This window comes from Zingiber officinale, chromosome 11A (genome assembly GCF_018446385.1).
Source record: "Zingiber officinale cultivar Zhangliang chromosome 11A, Zo_v1.1, whole genome shotgun sequence".
Taxonomy (NCBI): domain Eukaryota; kingdom Viridiplantae; phylum Streptophyta; class Magnoliopsida; order Zingiberales; family Zingiberaceae; genus Zingiber; species Zingiber officinale.
Genome location: NC_056006.1, coordinates 973,039 through 993,627, shown reverse-complemented (window position 1 = coordinate 993,627; position 20,589 = coordinate 973,039). Strand labels below are relative to the sequence as shown.

Below are 20,589 nucleotides of genomic sequence, written 5' to 3'. Positions count from 1 at the left end.
GGTCAGCCGAGACAACATAAGGCTTTGCTTAACCGGAGGTCTCTGGTTCGAACCTCGGTTTAATTTTTTTTATTTTTTGCAACTTCTTCCTTTTGGTAAAAATACCAAACGAACTCCAAAAATTACATAAAAATACTCTAAATATTTCTAAAAATCTCTAGAATATTTCTAAAACATTTCTAAATATTTTTAATTACTATTAGGACTCCAAATATTAAAATTTGGGGTGTTACACCCAAGGATTCTTTAGAGCCAATCATGGGAATCCCAGGATCTTCTATCCCCCAATCTTTGACCCTGGGTCTACCCATGCTTCCTTTATCTACGCCAGCTTCCCTCGGTCTACCCATGATACCTCCTGCTCAAGAAACTCAATCTAGGACTACCAAGCACCGATGCTCTCGCACCAAGCCAACTGAAAGGTCCTTTGCTATTACTACCACAACTCTTATTGAGTCCATGCCAGCCCCTGAGTTACCCCCAATAATGTTTGAACATCCCAGCATTCATCTACCAGAATCCTCCTATCCTCCTGGTCCTCATTGTCATTTAAGCAAACATATATACTACCTTCCAAATGAGGGCAAGAACCTCTTCCGACATATGGGATACTATGAGTAAAAGACTCCTTAACCGAATCCTGGATGCAAACTTACAACCAAATACAAGGAGCCCCAACATTAGAATACACCAACGAACATGCTCGGAAGGCACTTGCGGTAAGTTCAAAATTAATTTCTTGGGTAAATATCCAACTAAATCATGATCTTTCCTTTACTTCTCCCAGTTTTATTCTTTGAGCATACACTTAAGCCAACCGATGGTAGACTTGGAACAATCTAACAAGATTTTGAAGGACCGTGTGAAAGAATTGGAGTTTAATTCTGCCACTACAGATGACTTAAGAAGAAATGTAGAGGAACAAGATCTACTTATCTCAAGTACAGAAAGTGCATTACGAGAATGCTGACACCTGGTGGAATCTCACTGCTCTGAAAGTCAAAAACTAGAGTTAATGTTGCAAGGTAGGGAGTCCATGCTTCAAATAGAAGAAGCCTTGAAAGACAAGGTCCTTGCTGACTTAGCTCTAAAGACTTCCTTGTTGGAAAGGGTAGAGCTTTCCCATTCGTCTAAATCCCCTAGACTAATTCAAGAGTTGGCCAGCAAGGAGTTCTTATTGTTACAGCGACAAGAAGAGCTAAAGGCTAAAGAAATGCAAATAGTCTTTGCAAGAGGGATTGGCCGCTGCTAAGGGTGAAACTAACACTGCTTGAGCCAAATTATCAGCCTATCGAGCTGGGGAAGATGAATGGGTTGAGGCAAGGAGGAGGGCCTATCTTGACTCTATTGAGTTTAAAGGAAAACTGACCATGAGATTTGTTAAAACACTTAATCATGATATCGAAGGAGTGGTTCAACAGTTGCGCGAGGGGGAATATCTATCAAAGGCACATCCTCTATCATTCATATATCAGGACCAGCTCCTTGAGGGGCTTCCAGAAGATATCTTAAACAAATTTGACTAGTGTATTTCTATTTCTTATTGTATAATATTAGCTATTTATGAAAGGAAACTCGAAATTAACTGCTAATTGTGCACTAAATAGTGTTAGATAGTACCTGTTTCCTTCGTGTACTCTCGCATATATCCAGAACCACCAGTATATGCCCATTTGTCTCATATACTAGCTGAAAGAATAACATCGAGCAAAACGACTTGGCTCTTCATAATGGATTCTTTGATTGAGTATTATGCTGTGCAATCATAATGAGTTCCCGACCTGGATGAGAAACCAGACGGTCGCATAATGCCAAACAAAATCAATAAACCAGATACTTAGAAACAACTTATAATGAATTTCTGAATGAGACAATAATTTTGACCAGATATACAATCCTGGGCGAAATGAACAAGCCGAATATATATATGTGCATTCCATAATGAATTCCCGAGCTAAATAATGAATTAAACAATCATATAATGTCGAGCGAAATAAACCGACCAGATATTGATATAAATAATCTCCATAATGAATTCCTGGACTGAATAATAGACTGATCAGATCTGTGATGACAAATGAAATAAACAGACTAGATATTTATATAAATAATCTCCATAATAAATTCTTGGACTGAATAATAGACTGATCGATCTATAATACCAATTGAAATAAACAGACCAGATAATTGTATAAGCAATCTCCATAATGAATTCTTGGACTGAATAATAGACCGATTGGATCTGTGATGACGAGCGAAATAAATAGACCAAATAATTATGTAAACAATCTCTAAAATGAATTCCTAGATTGAATAATAGATCGATTAGATCTGTGATGCCGAGCAAAATAAATAGACAGGATATTTATATCTTTGAGATTTCTATACTGAATATGATTCAAAGCCATAATTTGACCACATGAAGTTTAAAGTCAAGCTTGAATATGTAGAGTTTAAAGTCTTTGGCCGTCTAACATGACCGATCAACTGTAAGGTTTAAAGTCTTCGACCATCTAATGTGACTGATCGACTGTAAGGTTTAAAGTCTCTGGCTGTCTAATGCGACCGATCGACTATAAGGTTTAAAGTCACTGGCCGTCTAATATGACTGATCAACTATAAAATTTAAAGTCTCTAGCCATCTAATGCGACCAATTGACTGTAAGGTTTAAAGTCTCCGGCCGTCTAATGCGACTGATCAACTGTAATGTTTAAAGTCTCCGACCTTCTAATGCGACCGATCTACTGTAAGGTTTAAAGTCTCTGGCCGTCTAATACGATCGATTGACTGTACGGTTTAAAGTCTCTGGCCATCTAATGTGATCGATCTATTGTAAGGTTTAAAGTCTCCGACCATCTAATGCGATCAATCGACTGTAATAATTCTACCTACATTTTTCATTAAATATATTGAGCAAAATACAAAGGCAAGTTACAGGCGTACTTGTCAAGCTCTATAAGGTTGTACATGATTGGTACTCCAAGGTCTATCTAATCTTCGGCCTTCCGCATCTTCTAAATAGTAAGAACCAGAGATGAGCTTTTGTACCACCCTATAGGGTTCTCCCCATTGATGCATTATTCATCCACCTGGAAGAATCTAGGAATAACGCTTTTGTTATAATTTTACCTTATTCTTTGACAATATGATAAAAGTCGAGTTGCTGCCTTGTCCCGTACTTCTTCTATCAAGTCGAGCTCCACAAGACCTCGATCAATGACATGGGTTAGGTTTAGTAGGTCCCCGGTGAGGAGAAAGGAAATAGCAGAATTAAGCAAGAGCTAATATCAGTCGGAAATACCTTGAGAAGGATAGACCAGTATCAGCCGATATATACCTTAAGAAAGTAGGCTAATGTCGGCCGGATAATATCTTGAGAAGGATAGGCCAATGTCGGCCGGTATATACCTTAAGAAAGTAGGCTAATATCGCCCTGGATGTACCTTGAGAAGGATAGACCAGTATCGACCGGTATATATCTTAAGAAAGTAGGCTAAGGTCGGCTGGATAATACCTTGAGAAGGATAGACCAATATCGACCGGTATATACTTTAAGAAAGTAGACTAATATCGTCCGGGATGTGCCTTGAGAAGGATAGACTAGTATCGGCCGGTATATATCTTAAGAAAGTAGGTTAAGGTCGGCCGGATAATACCTTGAGAAGGATAGACCAATATCGGCCGGTATATACCTTAAGAAAGTAGGCTAATGTTAGTCGGATAATTCCTTGAGAAGGATAGGCCAATATTAGTCGGTATACCTTAAGAAAGTAGACTAATATCGTCCGGGATATACCTTAAGAAGGATAGACCAATATCAATCGAGATAATACCTTAAGAAAAGTAGGCCGATATCGGCAGGGTTTAAGCGTTTAAGATAGATAATTTAAGATTGTCTAAATTAGTACATCTAGATGTGAAAAGACACAAGGCCTTACAAGATCTATAATATATTATCAGACAATTAGGATGTATGTTGAACAATAGTAGGAACTCACTCGGACATAACTTAGGTTCAATTCCGTCCGATACAAATCGTAGTATAAGATCGAACTGTTTGTAACATAATAAAAATAGGGTAAGCAGGTATGGACAATAAATATATCTCCATATAGCTTATAAGATAGGGTGAGAATAAATATTTCAAGAATATTCATAAATAGCTTAATGAAGATGTCTGTAGTATGTGATTGTATAACAGGTTTACTAATTTGGCGGGAAGAATGTTTCTAGACTCTTCTACAGACACTAGGCGACAAAGAAGGTACATCTGGGGTACAAAAAAGATTCCTTAAAAGTTATTTTCTGTAAGTACATGGCTTACATCATCTCATAACAAACTCTAACAAATCGGGGTCCACTTCATGACTACGGAGGTTATATGAAGTGGTATAAAAAGGAGAATCCTCTCCGTTGGCCAGGTATGCTCACGCTCACCACACTCACAGCTATCCATTACAAACCCTAATTTCAATCACTGTTCATCTTCTTCATCTTCTTCCTTCCACACTAAGAGAGATCACTGACTTGAGCATCGGAGGGCCTAGCCAGGGATTCCTACCCCGGTCTTAGGTCACTGACGTTAGTGTTGGTTGGTCTCTTGTGTGCAGGAAGTCGTCGGAGCTCCAGATCTTGGTATTTTTCATAAGATCCTTCCTTCTGTCCTTGGGTCTTTGTGCAAGGAGGTGTTCTGCGACTTTATTCTTCCGGATCCGCTTTGGTTTTCTCGGATCGGGCGTCCTCAGGTATTCTTCTTCATCAGGAGTAAGTTCTCTCCCCAGCTTTGTATTTTGTCAAGCTTCTCAGACAGGATCAATCAACATTATCTTCATCATATAAACACCTCCGATCATATTCCAGGCCAACTTTGATCAGAATTATAGAATCACTCCCATAAACTAGATGAAAAGGAGTTATACCTGTCGATTCTCGGGTAGTTGTGCGATATGCCCATAACACACTGGGTAATTCATCCACCTAACTTCCTCCAACATGATCTAATTTAGTTTTGATCCCTCTGATAATCTCCCTGTTTGTTTCCTCGGCTTGCCCATTACTCTGTGGATAAGCAGAAGAGGTGAAAGCCTGGGTAATACCATATCTCAAACATTATTATCAAAATTTTCTACCTTAGAACTTCCTTCCGTTATCAAAAACCAGCTTATGTGGGATGTCAAATCTGCAAATAATATGCTGCCATAAGAATTTGATAACTGTTTATTCAGTAATTCAAGTCAATGGTTCATCTTCCACCCATTTTGAAAAATAATTCATAGTTACCAATAAAAACCTCCTCTGAGTAGGTGTCATAGGAAATGATTCCACTATATCCATACCCCATTGATCAAAAGGATATAACACAATGGAAGTCTTCAGTAATTCAATGGGATGATGAAAAATATTCTGATGCCTTTGACAAGACAAACATATTTTCATGAGTTGAACAACATTGTAAAGTAGGCCAAAAATATCTCGCTAGTAATATTTTCCTAGAAAGAGACCAACCTCTCCCATGATTACCACAAGAGCCTTGATGCACTTCTTGTAGAATATACTGTATATCATCTGGCCTAATGCATTTAAGTAAAGGACAAGAGAAGACTCTTTTATAAAACTAGTTCCCAACCATAGTGAACTGACCAACCCTCTTCTTGAATATCCGTTCTTGCTCTCCATCAGCTGGTAGAATACCTCGTTGTAAGAATAAGATAATTAGCACTCTCCAATCACTTTGTAATTCTAAATCAGCCTACCTCTCAATGCAAGCTGCCAATAACAACTACTCCATAGGCTTATCCAAATTCCAAGGAATTATGGCAAAGGCCAATTTAGCTAACTCATCTCTTGTCTGATTATCTGAACAGGGAATTTTATGTATACCAACTTTTTGAAATTCTTCCTTCAACTTAACAAATGACTCTACATATAACTTGAGTTGTTCATTGTTGATCTCAAAATTGCCAGATAGTTATTGAGCCGCCAGTTGGGAGTCAGAATAGAGTATGACCTGGGTGGCTCCCACATGTCGAGAAGCTTGCGATCCTACTATTAAGGCTTCATATTCTGCTTTATTGTTGGGTGCTCGATAATTTAACTAAACAGATAATTACATTTGATCTTTCCTGGGTGACATGAGAAGAATACCTATCCTACTACCTTGCTGGGTAGAGGATTCATCCACATATATTTTTCAAGTTTCTTCACTTTCAGGATGTTGCACTTTTGTTATGAAATCAGCTAGAGTCTGGGCTTTGATGGCCACTCGAGGCTGATATTGTATATTATACTCTCTAAGTTCGGTCGTCCATTTGATCAATCTTCGGGGCGCCTCTGGGATAACAAGTACTCGACCCAAGGTACTATTAGTTAATACTATAATTAATGTGATAAAAAGTAAGGATGCAATCTTTGAGCAACTAAAACCAATCCATATATCAACTTCTCGAGTTCAGTGTAGCGACACTCTGCTCCTTTAAAAAGTGGCTCAAAAAGTATAGGTTGTTGCTCTTTCCCCTCCTACCTCACCAATACTGAAACAACAAAATGTTCATTAGCTGATAAATAAACACACAAAGTTTCACCTACTATTGATTTAGCTAATATAGGAAGAGTAGATAGATAGTTCTTCAACTCTTCAAACGCCTTGTTGCAATCATTGTCCCATTGAATTTGGTTGCTCGATGCAGTATCTTGAAGAAAGGGAGACTTCAATCAGCTAACTGAGAAATGAAGTGAGACAGGGTAGTAATTCGGCTGGTCAATCTCTGTGCCTCCTTCAGATTATGTGGGGGAGTCATATCTTGCAATGCCCGCACTTTGCTAGGATTAACTTCTATTCCCTGCTCGATCACCATGTAACCTAGAAATTTTCCACTTTTAGCTCCAAATAAACATTTACAAGGGTTAAGCTTGAGCCCGTACTTTCTTAAAGTTCTGCAGGTTTCTTCTATCTCTGCACACAAATCTGCCGTTCGGAGGGATTTGATAAGAATATCATCCACACTGACCTTCATGTTTCTTCCAATTTGCTTTTGAAAAATTTTATTTATGAGCCCTTGATAAGTACTCTTGTATTTTTTAGTCCAAATGATATAACATTATAACAATAGGTGCCTTCGACAGTTATGAATCTAACCTTTTCTTGATCTTCTTTAGCCAAAGGGACTTGGTGATACCCTTGGTAAGCATCCAACATACAAATAAATTCGCAACCGGTAGTAGAATCCACCACTTGGTCGATATGGGGCAAAGGATAATAATCCTTCGGACAAGTCTTATTGAGATCTCGAAAGTCGATGCAGATTTGACATTTGTTTCCAAGTTTAGCCACTAGCACAACATTAGCTAACCAGCTTGGGAATTGCACTTCCCGAATGTAGCCTACCTCCAATAATTTGTTCACCTCTTTTTTGATGATCTTATTCTAATCGGCTCTGAAATCCCGCTTCATGGGCGTCCATGCAAATACGTCACTATTGCATGTCAAACACTCCAACAGCTCAGCCTTGAGTTCAGGAGCCAAGTAAGCAGTTATATGAGTAGTTGTTGGATCGAAAAGAACACTAGAGGGGGGGGGGGAGGTGAATAGTGATCATTGAAAAATCGTTATCGATTCAAAGTATGCAGCGGAAAATAATAACGAAAACAATGCGAACACACCAAGTTTTACTTGGTTCGGAGCCTTTGTCGACTCCCACTCCAAGGCCCGCACGTGAGAGTGCTTTCGTTGGGCAATCAACTAATAGTTTGTAAAAGAGTTACAAAATAAGTACAAGAACTATAAAGTTATCGACAACAAGGAAAATTGTCACTCCCTAAAAGAGTCCCTGCCCGACAAACGGACAACATCTCCCCTATAACTATGACAATATGAATCATAAATATATACACAAACTATATACATCAGCCCACACGACTGGAATATATACAACCACGCAGTTATATACTTAGCCCACTCGACTGGAACAAAATAATTATAACCACACAGTTATATATATATATTTATATATTAAACAACTCACACGGCTGCACTAAAAACACAGCGAAAATGAAAGAAAAGCCTACACAAACCAAATAGATACAATGCATGCTGGCACGACTTAAACACAAATATAACACCAAAAATGATAAAATAGCCACATGGCTAAACACCAATACAACGCCAATACAATAACGAATATATATATAAGATAAACAAGAGTGAGGTAAAACCATCTTCTGATGTGACATAGGATCAACAGATAGGATACTCCAAGCGACTCCACAATCATCTATCGGCTACCTGGAAACATAAAGATACAAACAGGGTGGTGAGTGTGTGTCACTCAGCGGGTAATAGATAAGATATTGCATGGTCTATATAAAATAAACATGGAGATCAAAGTATACAGTCTCAGTAAGGAATAAAGAACATGATCATACTGACATAATCAATCCATCTAACATAATCGACATAATAACCATACATAATCGTAACTGACATATCAACTGCATAAACCACAACTGACATAATGATAAATACATACCCAATCTAGAATCGACACATGGTACAATGATCAGTAAACTCATCGATTTAGTAACAGATCTACTCGTAACACCTGTGCAATATATACAACAGCATATACATGTACAATAAATGACATGTATGAAGCATGACAACCATAAGCAACAATTATATCTCAAACAAGTGCAACATATCATAATCACATGCAACTAGTATCTAATAGGCATGTATGCATATATAACTCCACAGATGCACCACGCAACATATATAAATGCGCATGCATGCCACATGGTCACCCCGCCACCTCTCTAGACACCATGACCCCTGTATGGCCAAGAGGCTTAGGTCCATGACAAATCGTACTAGCCTCCAGTACATACACCGCTAGAGAGCGGCCGAGGCGAACGGTTCGCTAAGTAGTTATCTAACTACATAGCATAAGGGTCCCTAACTACTCACATCTCTAGCTCTCTGACTACTGAACTCTCCAGACCCACTACTCCAGAGTGGTCGAGGCGGACAAAACACTGAGCGGCCTAGTGAGTAGAACAGGACTAGCTCCACTCCTAGCTACCACTCTCCCACAGTGGTCGAATGGGTAACTATAAATGACTGATGCCTATTTCACACCACAAGCGATACAATGGTCGTCAGCATGCAATGAATGATGAACATGATAAATAATCATGATACCGACATGATCATCATCGATACAACATCCCCAATCCACATAAACACCTCCAGTATAACAATCCATCTAACACCTATAGGTATAGGTAAATCCAATTAGTGTCTACTAAACAACAAAGTACATCAAGTAGCACACTAGGCCCATACCAACCATACACATACGTACTTTACAACGTATGTATAATCAATATAATACCTCTAATATCACAACCAGATAGATACATATAATCACATAGATATAATCAACCAGAATTCTCCGATAGCCATACAAAACACATATGCACATAACCACAAAGGTATAATCCAAAAGAAACACACCATAACCACACTGGACAGATGTACACACACTACATGCAAATGGACAGACAATCAACAAAGATATGCATAATCAGCATGTTAACCCAAATCAACCAGACATCCCAATAATACATACTCTACATGTGTATATACTGTTGGATCGTAGCGTTCGATATAGGGGGGGTGAATATCGATTAAAAATTTTCGAAAGATTACGCAGCGAAAAAGTTGAAGGCCAAAACAATGCTAACACAAGAACCTTTTACTTGGTTTGGAGCCTTTGGCGACTCCTACTCCAAGGCCCGCACGCAAGGGTGCTTTTGATGGGCAATCACTAATAATTCAATAGAATATTACAAGTTCATCACAAGAATTAATTAGTAAATGAAAAACCCGACAATTATGAAAAATAAGACAGAAAGAAAAACTTGTCGGTGAGCTTTAGCAGCATCGTAGGAGCACAGAAGATCTGATCGTGAGTTGTTGTTGGAGCTTCAGCCTCTACCCTCCTTATAAAGGAGGTTTGAGGCGCCTGAAACCTTCAGGGTGCCCTGATTATGACATAGCAGAGCCAACCAGGGAGCTCCACACGGCGAAATGACGCTGAGGATAATTTTTCACCTCCGGGCGCCCAGAACCATCCCGGGCGCCCGGACCCCATTTTTCCAGCAGCTTCCTTCCTGCAAGAAAACATTAGTCTGGAGGCAAACATATGATATGCATCTTGCAACACAGAGTATTAGCACAATTTAAATTTAAACAGAATATTAATTAGTTTCCGTCTCTCCGAGACTGGAATCTAGTCAAAATCTCGACTTAGAGTTCCGAAATGGTTCTAAGTCGGATTGGCGCCTAAGTTCCCTTCCCGGGAATGCGTCCTCACAGTCACTCCCCTCCAGTGACTTAGAGCCGAATTTGAATCTATAACATTTTGTTCGAATATTCGCGAGCCGCTCGTGAGCTTTTGTATAATTTTATTATATATTTATTATTTTCTAATATGTTATTCAATAAATGTATTGTAATGGTTTTAAAACTTTGAATTTGATGAGTAACAATTTTGCACTTCACTCTGCAATGCTTAATGGGTTAAAAACTTGCGGGTTAATGGATTATGGGTTAATGGATAATAGTTTATATTTATATTATAACCCAATCCTTTTACAAAGCTAACCCTAATATTTCCACAAAACAAGTGCGAAGGAATTCAGATGGCGGCGGAAGGTAGCTAGGGTTCCTAGCATGCGATTGCGCTTCAAGTGCAATTCCGAAGAGTGCTGAAGTTGAAGAATGAAGATGATAAGGTTGTGCGACTGTGCTTCAAGTGCTTAGGATCTAGAGATGGTGTTGGAGAAGGAGAAGGCACAGGGGGATTGCCTCTTCTACGTTATCGACGTTGAGAGTCGAGACTCGAGGGCTTCTGGTGGCTCTACTGTCTCCCCTCCCCCTTTGCTAGAAGATCAAGTGCAACTTCTCTTGTTGTCACTGCTGGTGCCTACTGCCTTTTCTGCGTTATCGGCGTCGAGAGCTCCTAGTGGCTCTGCTGCCTCCCCCTCTGTCGGAAGATCAAGCGTAACTTTTCTTGCTTTCTCTGCTCTTGCCAAAGTCCACATACTACTTGTGCTTGGAAAAACCTAAGATGTATGTCTTTTTTCTCTCAATCTCTAATTTTTCTTTGAAGTACATAATGGATTCAACCCTTTCCATAGTTGTTTTTATCCTTTTTTTTGAAGGAATTATTTTATTTTTTTCCTTTAATCTATCTGTTTGTTTTTTTCTTAAAGAAATAGTTGTTAAATATTGATTTTTAATGCAATAGTTGTTGAATTTGATAACTTTAGAGTTACAAATTTACATATTTAAATACAGTAATATTTCCATGTAAGTTATTTGTGTAATTTATGCTTTATTCTTGAAGATATGTTGATTAGGATTTAGGATACTTTGAATAATTTATTGCATTGTTAATATTTTTTAGTTATACTTTCTCTTTTGATTTTCAAAGATATGTTGATTCTGCTCCAGCAGCAAATTCAGCTATTCAAGCTTCATTAGAGTCTAATGAAATCTCTGAACAAATAATAGATAAAGGGGATAGTGTGACTAACAATTTGATTTAGGATGGTAATTTGCTTCACAAGTCAAAGAAACAAAAGAAGTCTCTAGTATGGTCAGACATGATTGAGGATAAGTACAAGTGTAAACATTGTAATCTCTTCCTTGCAAAAATGAAGTCAGGCACTACAACACACTTAAGACGACACTTGGATCACTGTACTAAACACTTGGAGTCTAAAAAGAAACTTGAAGATAAACTCAAACAACAACGACTATTGTTAGGCTTCGAAAGTGTTGAAACAACTATGCCACCTTTATTAGTTGATGGAAAATTTTGTATGGAACGAATGAAAGAAGCAGCTGCATCATGGATCCTAATGCATGAACATCCAATTACATTATTAGAAGAAGAAGGTTTTAATATGTTTTGTAGACGTGGAATGCTTGAGTGGACCCATATATCATGAACAACAGCAAAAAAGAATTGTTTTGCAATATATGAAGTCGAGAAAAAAAATTACATGGTTTGCTGAAAAATGTAACAAAGATCAGCCTCATGACAGATTTATGGAAGTCAAAAAATCAAAAAATAGAGTACATGGTTATCACTGGTCATTGGATTGACTATTCATGGAAATTGAATAAACGTGTTCTTAATTTTTTTTCATATTCCTCCTTCTCGTGGTGGTCCTCAAATTTTAGATACCCTTCTAAAGTGTGCAAGAGCATGGGAAATTGAAAATAAGATATATACTATTTCTGTAGATAATGCAAGTGCTAATGATACTGCAATTAAATATATGATGCAAGATTTCTTGAAAATTAATACAAATATGATTTGTGGGGGGAAATTATTCCATGTTCGATGTTGTGCACATATTTTAAATCTTATAGCTCAGGATGACCTCAATGAAATTAAGGATATTATTCATGTAATTTGTAAGAGTGTAGATTTCATTAGAAGAACAGATGCTAGACTCATTCAATTTGCTGAAATTGTGAAACAATTGAAGTTACAAGAAAGAAAATTAGTTGATGATTGTAAGACAAGATGGAATTCAACTTATGAGATGTTGAGAATAGCAATTGCTTTTAAAGAAGTATTTTCAAGATTTAAAGATCGTGAACCTATCTACACTCATTGTCCAACAGAAGATGATTGGGAGAAATTGCATAAAGTATTTTCAATTTTGAAAGTATTCTATGAGGCAACCAAAATTATTTCTGGAACTGAATATCCTACTGCCAATCTTTTTCTAAATGAAGTCTATCGAGTAAAAGTAATCTTGGATGAGAAATCTTGTGATGAAGAAGAGTTTATTAGAAAAATGGTGCAAAAAATGAAGGAAAAGTTTGATAAATATTGGGGTGAATGCAATTTATTAATGGCTGTTGGTTCAGTTTTGGATCCTAGATGCAAAATGCGAGTACTTGAATTCACTTTTCCTAAACTTTATAACTCATTTGAATCAGAAAGTAATATTAAAGAGGTCTAAAGGCTTTTGTATGCAATTTATAAGGAATATTCAGATGTTGCTATTGAAAAGCTTCAAGGATCAAAAAGCAACTATGAATCTCAAGATAGCAACACCTCAATTCAAAGTAATAGAGAACATACTACGTTTTCTTCTGGATGGACTGAATTCTCTTCTTATTTAAAATAAATTGAATGGTACAACCTGAAAAATCTGAGCTGGATGTGTATCTAGAAGAAGGGTGTCATAGGCATAATCCAAATGATGCATTCGATGCTCTTGGTTGGTGGAAGCTCAATACATACAAATTTCCAGTGTTGTCAACTTTGGCTAGAGATATATTAGCAATACCCATTTCCATAGTAGCTTCAGAGGCAACTTTTAGTGCTGGAGGTCGTGTTATTGACAAGTATCATGCTTCTTTAGCTCCTACGACCGTAGAAATGTTGATGTGCGGTGGAGATTGGTGTCGAAAGCGACATGGAGTGATTAAAAAGTCTAAGGTATGATGTTAAAATATTTTGTTTATGTTTTTTTGCTTCTAATCAGAAAACAAATTTAGAAATAAATGATACTTTTTATCCTTATTATTGCAGGTTGAAAAATAACATTTGACAATTGATTTACCTATAAATAAAGTTGATAATTAGAAGTTGAATGGTTATGTCACGGATTGAGGTATAAATTTAATTTTTAGCATTTTATATTTTGAATTTGCTAACGTATTTAATCATTTATATATTTTATTTTTAAATTTTGCACAGATTGAAAAGATGAAAGCATGGAACCGTGGAAGTATAAAGCTTTTTTATTTTCTAAAGTCTTTGTATTGTTTTGTGTAACATGGAAATGCAATGACAGGTGAACTTTGGATGCAGCAAGAGGAATGGAGAGCTTCTGGGATGGCAGAAGGATGGAGAGCTTTGGAATGGAAGCATGATTGGGTAGCTTTGGAATGTAGTAGAAATTGAGAGCTTATGGAGTCCGGACTTGGGAGTTTGGGATGCATTAAGAGGAGGTTTCCCGTAATTAGTTTTGTGGCCATTAATCTCATTTTAACTCAAGTTAAACTTCTATTTTGTCTATGTTATGTGCTTCTGGAGTGGGACTTGAGAATTGGGATTTGGGATATGCATTAAGAGATATGCTTCTAGCATGTGTATCTCATTTTGGCTATTATTATACTTTAATGACTAATCTCATTCTGTTTTCTATTTTTATTGTGTATAACTGTATATGTTATATGTTGTTTACTTGTTTAGGCTTCATTTTTATTTTGTATTTGTTATGTGTTGTGTAGTTTTTATTCTGTTTTGTATTTATATTTTGTTTATGTTATGAAACCGTTGTGTATTTGTTTTGTGGTTTTATTTTTGTTGTATTGCACATAATTTTAGTTTGAATATAACTAAATTTAGATTCGAATAATTCGAATCGAACTCGAACTTAAGGCATTTCTAGTTAAAAGTTTGATTATGCTCGAATTAATATTCGAATAATTCGAATCAAATTCGATCTTGAATCCTATTTTGAATCAAATTCGAGCTAAAGTTATTAGTATTTTCGAGCTTCGAATCGAATTCGAACATCATATATATATATATATATATATATATATATATATATATATATATATATATATATATATATATATCGAGTTTGAATTCGAATATTAATATTTTTACATTATTCGACTCGATTCGGCTCGTTCGCACCCCTAAATGGAAATATGGTATGTGATCCTGTCTGAAATCTGTGAAGTGGTGCACTAGCTCCAGTGAATGGCAATGCTTGATGAAGATAGCCTCCTGGAGACCTAAAAGAACCTCTCCACGATCCTGTGCACAGCGAGACAAATCGACAAAGTGTTAGTGACCTAAGACTGGGGTGGGGATCCCTAGCTAAGCCCTTCGACGCTCAAGTTAGTTTCTCTCTCAAAGGTGGAAGAAGAATAGTAACTGAAGTACTTTGAAATAGAGTTTAGATGCTAGAACTTGTGTACCTTGCCAACGGAGAGGACCCCTCATTTTATACTACCTCATGTGACCTCCGTAGTCGTGAAATAGTCCACGGTTCGTTAGGGTTTTTTAGGAGATGAGTCATCTCCTGAACTTCATGCTATAATCTTTTGAAGGAATCTTTTTTATACTTCAGATGTACCTCTTTTGTCATTTATGACTCATATTTATGATGAGATATGCATATGAACACATCATTATAACTGAAGAAGCTTTTAGAAGATATTTCCCGCTAAGTTTGTCGGACTATCATACTCATGTACACTGTTTAAGCATGTTTCGACCGATCATTCAACTCGGTCGTGTATATATATATATTGAGAATATATATATTGAGTATATATATATATATATATATATATTCAGAATACCTCCTGCTAAGCATGTTTCAACCAAGAATATTTATGAACTTTAGGAGGTTGAGTGCTCTTACACTTGGTCAAACTTTATCCAGACGAGTGCATACTAACCATAAGCTGTCGGCCGGTAATATACCATAAGCAGTTATAAAGTTAAGTACCTTTACGCTATGTCGGACTTTGCCTGACCGAGCGTGTGCAGGCACACATTGGTGCCTGCTCGACCTTCCCTCGGCCGACAATATAACAAGAGCTTCCATAAGGCTAAATGCCTTTACGCTCGGTCGGACTTTGCCTGATCGAGCGCGCGCAGGCACACATTGGTGCCCACTCGACCTTCACTCGGTCGGTAATATATTAAGAGCTTCTTATAAGGCTATGTGCCGTTACACTCAGTCAGGCTTTGCCTGATCGAGCGTGCAAAGGCACATTGGTGCTCACTCGACCTTCACTCAGCCGATAATATACTAAGAGTTTTCATAAGGCTAAATATCTTTACGCTTGGTTATGCTTTGCCTAACTGAACGTGTGCAGGCACACATTGGTGCCCGCTCAACCTTCACTCGGTCAGTAATATATTAAGAGCTTCTTATAATGCTAAATGCATTTACGCTTGGTCGGGCTTTGCCTAACCGAGCGTGCGAAGGCACATCGGTGCTCACTCGGACTTCACTTGACTGGTAATATACTAAGAGTTTTCATAAGGCTAAATACCTTTACGCTCGATCGGGCTTTGCCCAACCGAACACGTGAAGGCACACTTTGGTGCTCGCTCGACTTTCACTCGATCGATAATATATTAAGAGCATCTTATAAGCCTAAGTGCCTTTACGCTCGGTCGGGCTTTGCCTGACTGAGCATGTGAAGGTGCATCGGTGCTCACTCGACCGGTAATATACTAAGAGCCTCTTATAAGGCTAAGTGCCTTTACGCTCGATCAGGCTTTGCCTGACCGAGCGTGCGAAGGTGCATCGATGCTCACTTGGCCTTCACTCAGCCGGTAATATAGTAAGAGTTTTCATAAAGCTAAATGCCTTTATGCTCGGTCAGGCTTTGCCTGACTGAACGCGTGCAAGCACACATTGGTGCCTGCTCGACCTTCACTCGGTCGGTAATATACTAAGAGCTTCTTATAGGGCTAAGTACCTTTACACTCGATCAGGCTTTGCCTGACCGAGCATGCGAAGGCACATCGGTGCTCACTCAACCTTCACTCAGCCAGTAATATACTAAGAGTTTCCATAAGACTAAGTCCCTTTACGCTCGGTCGGGATTCGCCTGACCGAGCATGTGAAGGCACATCGGTGCTCACTCGGCCTTCACTCGACCGGTAATATACTAAGAGTTTTCATAAGGCTAAATGCCTTTACCCTCAGTCAAGCTTTGCTTGACCGAACGCGTGCAGGCACACATTGGTGCCCACTCGACCTTCACTCGATCGGTAATATACTAAGAGCTTCTTATAAGGCTTAGTGCCTCTATGCTCGGTCGGGCTTTGGCTAACGGAGCGCCCGCAAAAAAGCTTTTTACTTGGTTATTCATTATCTTATTAATGATACGTTCACCCGACTATACATTTCTCCTATCCTTCTTGATCCTGACTCCTTCATTCGACAGGCTGACCTATCATAACCTGTATCACTAGCCTCCCCTTCAAGTCTAGTTGAAGGAGGTATGACCAACTGACTAGACACAAGTTTCAATTTTGTTTGTTTGCTCTATTTTCCCAAGTCATTATTTTTTCTCTCTTCTCCTTTTATACCTTGAGAATCATGTAGTTTTTCAAAATTATCTCTTTGGTAATTTGTCCTTCAACGAAAAAAGGATGCCAGAGGAGCTCGAAGATATGGCGTCTAGGCATATGATTTAGTTTGTTCTGTCTATCATAAATGCCTCTTTATGGGTGATTGCCACGTGGTCTTTTTTTCTATTTCTTGAAGCAACATTTACCATGCTTCTTTATTGGCGTCCTATCACATGCCCCTTAGCAAATCAACGCCTTTCCCATCACGAGCCATTTCATTTTGATGGAGAGCTTTATACCCTCTTAAACCCTAACTCTTTTCTATTTCTTTACTCTTCATCTTCCTTAACTCATTTTCTGGCACTTCTCTTTTTTGACCTTCTTCAACATTCTGTGCTTCTTCATCTTCCCCGAACTTCTTCTGTTACCTTTCATCTTTAAGGACCTAGTAAGTTACCTATCCCTTAAGTGTTTCTATTTTTCGCCATGGCTGAGGAGTCATTAGTTCCTTGGTACGCTCTGACTTCTTCCTCCTTTAGCACTGATGATCGAATTTTTATTCGCACTCAGTATGAAATACTTAAAGAATATCGCATCCATGTCCCACAACCTGATGCTCATCCCCATCTTCCTCCTGATAACTATGTTACCTTCTTCAAAGACCAATTAGTAGCAGGCTTATGTTTACGTGTTCCTCCATTCTTGTCAGAAATAAGCCAATATTTCGGTATCCCTTTACAATAATTTGCTCCAAATGCTTTTAGGTATCTATGTGGGTTATACATGTTATTCGACCTTTTCAGTATCCCTCTTACTCCTCAAAACTTCTTCATGTTTTCCTATCCCAAAAAATTAGAACCAGGAGTATTTCTTTTTTAGTCTCATTCTAAGATGGTGTTCTTCATAGAAATGCCTTCAATAAGGATTGGAAGTCGTGTTTCTTTTTCATAAAATTTTCTAGACCTATTATATGGTCTACCGTATGACAATCTTCTTTCCCTTCTCTTCCTAGTGTAACAGAACTTCATCAACAGTTGGCCTTCTCTAATTATTACAATAGATTACTTGGTCACCGCTTTTACATCTATAAATGACTACATAATGATCTTCTCTACCTTTTTATCCTGAGCCCTATTCAAAAAAGATTGCAATATTCTTTTGGTAAGTCTTTACACTTCAGCCATCACTCTTTTACTAACTAAAATACTCTTTTTATTTGTTGTAGTGGATGCTATATTTAGAGCTTTGGTGGACAAGAAAATCCACCTGGAAGAGGAGGTGTTACTAGCCAAGGAATGGGAGATTAAGGCAGAGCTTAACACCGCATTAACTCAAGCTTCTGATGCTCCTTTACCTGAACCTTCGACCCAACCTACGCTCGCTTCTAGTTCTCACACCACCTTTGGGGAAACATCCACGAGTTTACCTCCTTTATCGGAGGATGCCCCTTTGGAGCTACCAGAATAGGCACCAAAAACTACTCCTACTAGAAAACACCCTGGGTCGAGGTTAACCTTAGCACCCCTCCCCAAGAAACGGGCTATCTCTATTCTTGAGGATATATTTGTCGGAGATATTCAACCCACTTCTCCAGAACCTACACTATCTTCCTTATACCTAATGCTCGCTTCCCCACCTATTCAACCACAGAAGATCCTCCCCTTCAAAGTACCAGTTTTGATCCTGAGTTCATGAAGACCTTCCCAGAACCAATTCCTTTACTTAACCAAGGAACTCAGGGTCCTATTCTTCTTTTCTCTCCTCCTTCAGTTCATAGTTCTTTATCATCCTCCTCCACATCTTCTTCCACCCTCTCGATATTATTATTTGTGGGGGGGGGGGGGGGGTCTCTGACAACCGTTTGGGTAGAGGCCTGCCAACAACTTGAAAAACTCACCTCTGCTGAGTTTGGATGATAAATTTTCTTTCAAGGAAACTAAGATAACGTGTCTTCGTCCCTTTATTTTTTCATTAATGCACTCTAACAATAACTTTCCTTTATACAGTAGTGGGTAATAAATATGAGTGTGACCCGCCAATTATATGATTTGGCTCAAGAAAATGACACACTGAGGCAGTAAACCCCTGGAGCGTCTTCTTCTCATGCCTCTAGAGAATTAGCGGAATTATCTAGTCAGCTACAAGAGACCCACAAACTTCTTGAGGTAGAATCTAAAAATTTGAGTCAATAGAAAGCCTTTGTAGAGAATTTTGAGTCTTAAGTTAAATTAGAGGCCAGCCTTTGCACTGAATTGACATCTAAACTAGATAAGTATACTGTCAAAAATGCTCAATTGTCATCTCAGTTGAAAGCACTAAAGGATGCTCATGCTTTAGAGTTGACTGCTAAAGACTCTGATTTACGATCTAAGGACTCTAAGCTAGACCTTCTACGTTCATCTTAAGCACAGCTCAGGTGAATATTTCCTCCAAAGAGTCTGAATAAAAATCCTCTCAGGATGCTCTGGCGAATTATCAGGTGGGCGAAGATGAGCGATTTGAAAAGAGGAAAAGAATACCTTTAGCATCTCCTGAATTCAATGCTCCTATTGCTACTTCGATTGCCAAAGCCTTCACTCTTTGGGCTGAGAGGGGTATAAAGAAATTAAAAGACAAAGGGCATATAATTTCTGATCCTCCATCCAATTTCCTTGATCATCAAAAATTGCTTGATACCATACCCCCTGATCTGTTTCCCAAGGTAATCTAGCTTGCGGATCTAATTTTCAATATGTTTTTGTGATGTAAAACAATTTTAGTTGTTAACTCTCTCTTATGATGTTTAGCTATTTGCACAATTTACTTTTGTTCTTATTTGTTGAGTATTCAGAGATTTGCATGTAGTTATATTAATTATAGTTGACTTAGTTTAATTACTGAGAGGTTAAGTTATTATTTTTCATCAGAATTGGTATGTTTTAACATTCACTCAGATTTGTTTTATTGCATTTGGGGTTATCATTTATTAATCTTCTTAAAAGCATATTATCTTTATTTTAATTTCTACATTATTTCTTGATAACAATTTTTTGTTAAACCTTTACTGACTGAGCAAGCCCACTTCTGTATTTAATTTCAATCAAACTTAATACTCAACCGGCCTTTAATGACCAGTCAAGTTTAGATATATATGCACATATATCCTTAACTAACCTTTGGACTCGATCAACCAATAATCTTAAGACCCGATCAATTGACACTATCTGACTGAGTTTATACACACATACGCATATTTTGAATTAGCCTTAAGATTTGATAGGTCGGTAATGGCTGACCGAGTTTACAATACAAGAAGCATATAATTTTTATTTTATGTAAATATTTAGTCTTTCTCTTGTATCGGTTATCCACACATTTTTCCTATTAGTGACATATATGTCCATGATGTCTGAACTGTACTGCCTTATCAATCCATCTAACAGTTCTTCTTTGACCTCACTTTTC

At 37.9% G+C, this 20,589-nt stretch overlaps 1 protein-coding gene across 1 annotated transcript; it reads left to right on the top strand.

The window, feature by feature from the left end:
• Positions 1–10,832: 10,832 nt before the first annotated feature.
• LOC122032790 (zinc finger BED domain-containing protein RICESLEEPER 2-like) lies at positions 10,833–13,972 on the top strand. Its single transcript, XM_042592103.1, has 5 exons — positions 10,833–11,063; positions 12,449–12,976; positions 13,070–13,151; positions 13,259–13,527; positions 13,886–13,972. The coding sequence occupies exons 1-5, from the start codon at positions 10,833–10,835 to the stop codon at positions 13,970–13,972; spliced, it is 1,197 nt and encodes a 398-aa protein (XP_042448037.1).
• The last annotated feature ends 6,617 nt before the right edge of the window (positions 13,973–20,589 follow it).